The sequence below is a fragment of the Hipposideros armiger genome, unplaced genomic scaffold (assembly GCF_001890085.2).
Source record: "Hipposideros armiger isolate ML-2016 unplaced genomic scaffold, ASM189008v1 scaffold_132, whole genome shotgun sequence".
In the NCBI taxonomy this organism is placed as follows: Eukaryota; Metazoa; Chordata; class Mammalia; order Chiroptera; family Hipposideridae; genus Hipposideros; species Hipposideros armiger.
The window spans coordinates 2,271,558-2,276,310 of record NW_017731482.1 but is presented as its reverse complement, the minus strand read 5'-3'; the positions used below and the strand labels follow the sequence as shown (position 1 = coordinate 2,276,310).

Sequence of the window (4,753 nt, the reverse complement as noted above, 5' to 3'; positions counted from 1 at the left end):
CATAGTGCGCCAGGTGATTGGGAAATCGGTTTGTCAGTGGCCCATCTCCAAACCAACCCAGCAAACCTGACCTCGTTGTCATCTCTCCTGTGAGGCCCCCAGAGGAAGCGTCCACCTCCACCCTTCCTGCCATGCCACGGTTCCCGGTCCCCAAGCCATGGCTGCAGCACAGTAACGTCTGCCTGTTCGGCCCACAAAGCCCTCAGGGCTGCACTCCAGGGAGCAAGTCCGGCCTTGCCTGAGTGGATGTGAGGCTAGCAGAGCTAGGGGAAGACAGACAGCTGCAGGGAGGCCAGAGGTAATCGCAGCATGGTGTCCAGCCCAGAAGGCCACCCTCTCTTAAGACCCTTTGTTTCTTCCACTTCCCTCTGCCTGCCCAAGAAATGCTCAGCTGGGCTCTCTGTTCAAAACCAATACCCTCTCCATATGGTGCTTCTGCCACACTCCAGGCTGGGCTTCAAGACAATTTCCCCCTGGCCTGCTCCCTACCCCACCGTCAATGCACATAGGTCTCTGCTGGTCTCTCTCCCTGAATCCACTGCTTCCCTCCTGTGCTACCTGCTTCTCTGTCTGCAGGTCTGTTTTGTTTGGTTTTCTTTTTTTCTCACTCTCTTTGCTTCTCTTCTGCAGCCCTGTCTCTGGCGCTGGCCTCCTTCTCTGCATGCTCTTGCAGACACTTGTTGATCTTTGTTCTCTCCCTAGCTGTCTCAATCCTCCTGTCTGGGCCTTTGACTCTTCTGCATGTCTCTGGACTTGCTCTGACTGAGCTTCTCTGTTTTGCTCTGCTGTGTTTGGCTGCTTCAGAGAGGAGAAGCAGGGCGAAGTGGAATGGCTGGAGTGGGGTGGAGCAGGGAGCTGACTTTCCATTGCCCTGTTGGTCTCTGTCTCATCAGGGAGGTTAGGCTCGGCTCCCTGCCTCCAGCTGAGTAAACAGCATCCTTTCCTGCCCCTCCTGCCATTCACTCATTCATTCAACACACCTTCACTAGGTCCAGCCGTGAACCTGGCTCTGTGTAGGGAACCGTGAGCCCCAGCACACCTATTTTGTCCACCCACCCCCGCCAATGCCCCTTCCTTACTTCATCTGGACTTACCTATCCTGGGTCCCATGACTGCAGGAGTGCAGTGAGTTCCAGTCTCTATTTCAATCCCAGGACCAGAGCTCAGCAGGAGAGAGGAAGTGAGCCCTTATCAGGTACTCCAGGAGACAGCAGCTGCCAGCCACAGCAGGGATGCACTAACGTGGGGACGCCAGGCACTGGGCTGATGCTTCTTGGGCCACACTGCAAGGCAGGCTACCTCTTTCAGGTGTGAGTTAGGAAGTCCTGCTCAAACTTGACCCCACTCTCCACGTGCCTGTCTCCCTTTGCCACTTGTTCCTTCTGTCTCTCTGCCCTGGCCCCCTATCCGTGTCCTGGCTCACTGACTCACACTCGCTCTCTGTCTCTTTCTCTCTGAATTCCTCTGATCTCTGGCTGGGGCAGTCCAGGGCCAGTTGTGTCGGAGGCTGGGTTTGTTTAAGTTCAGCCCCTCGAATGGGAGGAGGCTACTGTCTTGCCTCCCCTCAGCTTGTTTTCTCCCAGCCTCTTGCCTCAGCATTTCCCTTGGATGTTTTCTCCTACTCTGTTAGCAATGAAGAGGTGGGGCCAAAGGGAACATCCCCAAGCCCCGGGCCATTCAGTGCTGATCCTCCGTCTCCTCGCGGAGCTCCCGTTCTCAGTCGCAGCCCCCTGATCCCCAAGCTCTTATCCCCCTCACAGAACTTCAGTCACTCTCCATGAGCCCCCTAGAAAGCCTTGGTTCCCTACCCTCCTCCTTCACCGAATCCCTGTCCTCCTCAAGCTCTCATCCCCTCTCACTGAACCCCCATCTCCTCTATGAATTCAAGGACCCAGAGCAAGGAGGGACTCTGTCCACTGGGAATTACAATGGCCAGCCCGCCTGGGAGGGACTCGTGGTAGCAGCTCCATAAAGTACGGCCATCTCAGTGGGTGTGGGGTAGTGAGCAGGAGGCAAGTATGAAATTCCCAGAGTTCCTTGGACTAAGGACTGAGGATGGAGGCCTTGGAACCAGAAAGACCTGGGTCCCATCTCAGCCCTATCATTCACTGTCCAGTGGTCTTAAGCAAGTCTCTGTACCTCTCTGAGTGTTAGTTCCCTCATTTATAAAGAAGGAACAATATTCCTCACTGGCAGGGCAGCTGTGAATTTTCAGTGAGCTAGAAAGAAGCTACTTCTGAATGCCTGGGGATCAGAGAAGGGAGTGGCTGAGGTGGGGCTCAGAACAGGGCAGCAAAAGGGTAAAACCTGGTTTTGCCTATTCCTGCTTGCTTAGTATTTTCACATGTGTGTCCCCATCGGGCTCTCTTATTGCCCTTACAGGCCAGGAATTTATTCCCTCATGTTACAGATGAGACATTGAGTCTCAGGATCTGCCCAGAGGTCACCCAGCTAGTAGGTAAACCTGATCCTGTTCCAGGAATAAGGTCTTTACATGAAATGGGAATGTGGGGTTTGGAGTCCAACTTTCGAGGTGCAATGATAGAGAAACATACATTAGCCCCACTTGGCTTCTAGTGGCTGTATGAGGATGCTAATGGATATTTGAAACAATCACAGATTGGCCTGGTACATAGTAAGCACTCAATAGATACCTGTTACATGCATGAGTCTTTGAGAAGCCAGAAATGTGAACGCATGACTGCGGCACTGGGAAAGGTCAATAGTTAGCTTGGATTGATAGAAAGACCAGACCCTGATCCTGCCTGAGAAAACCAAATTAGGTCTATCTCTATAAATCCTTCAGAGTGTAATCAGCACTGCAGGTCCTCCCTGAGGTTGGCAGAAGTGCAGCCTTCCAGGCTCCAAACTGTAGGTGCATGGTTGAGAGAGGAAAGGTCCCTTTAGACTTTCTGGAAGCCTAGATGCTCCCATCGTGGCCCTGGGCGCTGAAGAAGTTCTACACGTGGGTTGGTCTGGGTATATTCTGGGATTAGCTTGCTTGGCTAGGTTCATCTCATCAATGCACAACACTCCACAGGGCACGGAAAGTATAGTAACCTTAGGCAGGAGCGGTCTCCATTATCGCCTTAGCCTCCCCAGGCTGATACAGCCTGATCCAAGAATATTCCTGAACTCAGCGGTGGACTTGGAGCAAGGGTTGGGTACCTGGGAGCCTCTGGGTGTCAGGGTAACAGGCCATCTGATGGCTCTTGGGCTAACCCTGCAGTGAGGTCCCACTGTGGGTGGCCCAGGCTTGAAGTTTGACAACCTGGTTTGCACCCCAGCTTTGCCGCCTGCTAGCGTGGTATTTGCTGATCTCTGTGCATTTTACAGAGCCCCGTGATGCGTGGGGATGGCAACACCATCTGTAGATTCCCCAGTTTGTAAACTTGATGCCTTTTTTGAGTCCCGCGCTGTTGGCAAAGTCTGGCACAGTTTGCAGAGCTCTGTAGCTTCCAGAGCCCCTGATGTTCTCACAGCCCTCTGTCCTCGTGCCAAGCCTGAAACTGTTGGTAAACCCCCAGGCTGTTTGCAGAGCCCAAGTCCTACCCCTCTTTATGCCAACCCATGTAGGGAAATGCCTATTTGCAAACCAGGCAAAATAGGAGAGTCTTCATTTTATAGAACTGAGTTTAGGTACGAGGGAAAAGTCCTGGGCTCCAGACGTAAGACCTCAATTCTGGTCCCAGCTCTGTCACTACCTTGCTGCGGGACTTAGAGCAAGTCCTTTCTCTTTTCTGGGTCTTGGTCTTCTCATCTGTTAAACGGAGATCGTGAGGTCAAACCCTTCACCTTCAGGACTGTTACGAGGATCGCTGTAAGGATGCCCAGAAGATGGGGACGGGGGAGGGGAGAGTGGTCAGAGGCTCCTTCCTGAAAAAGGCTTCAAAGTGCCACCTCAGCGCCTTTGTGCCCACTTCCCTCTAGCCTGGCAGCCGGGGAGCGGATATCTATAAATGAGCCCTTGGCTGCTCAGACAAGTGAGAGCCTTTGTCAGAGCCTCAGGCTTCCCTGCCCCCCAGATGCTGCCTGGGGGTCAGACCCCAAACTGTGCAGACATGCTCCCATGCATGGCTCATCAAATCTGTCCAAGGAAGTCAATGTTATATTTATTTCACCCATGAGGACTTTGACACTCAGAGAAGTCCTGTGACTTGCCCAGGGATACATGTCAAGTACACAAGTAGGGGCTGGAATCTGAGCCAAGGACAGCAGGAATGTGTGCATGGTGTTCAGAACGTCAGAGCGGGAAGGAGCTTGGAGCTCATCTAATTCAACTCTTCCCTTTTACAGATTGGGAGACTGATGCCTGAAGAGGGGCAGGCTCTGCTCTGTGTGTCGTGATTACGGGGAAGTCACTGTCTTTTCTTCGATTTCAGTTTCTCTCTCTGGTGAATGAGAAACAGATCCCATCCTGTCAAGGCTTTAGGACTTTACCCCTTTTTGTTGGCACCTGGATTAGAACACAGCAATTTCCCCACCCTGTTAGGGCAAGTGCAGGTCAGGTAGGCAGGCAGGTAGGTGCCTGGCCTGGCCCCTCAGCCCCACTCACCTTGGCTCAGCATAGCCATTGACTGCTCAAGCCCACCCAGCCTTGCACAGCCCATGCTGTGCCCTCTCTACAGCTTAAACCTCTCCTGGAGGTTCCTCCTCAGGAAGCCCTTTTGCTCCAGCTGCAGCCTTCCCCTGGGTCCAACTGACTCCACCTCCCACCATCCACTCCCCCCCTGGAGAAGATACATACTAAACT

At 53.1% G+C, this 4,753-nt stretch overlaps 1 protein-coding gene across 3 annotated transcripts in view; it reads right to left on the bottom strand.

Moving 5' to 3' along the window:
* Positions 1–1,582, bottom strand: part of SLCO2B1 (solute carrier organic anion transporter family member 2B1) — a 48,505-nt gene extending 46,923 nt beyond the window's left edge. For 2 of the 3 annotated variants that reach the window (XM_019649393.1, XM_019649396.1), the window contains exon 1: positions 1,095–1,582. Coding sequence is in view for 2 of the 3 variants with exons in the window: in XM_019649396.1 (XP_019504941.1) it covers positions 1,095–1,110 (16 nt within the window). In the remaining variant the exon portion in view is untranslated. The remainder of the gene's footprint in view (positions 1–1,094) is intronic. The other variant, XM_019649391.1, reaches the window with a different exon arrangement.
* Positions 1,583–4,753: the final 3,171 nt, after the last annotated feature.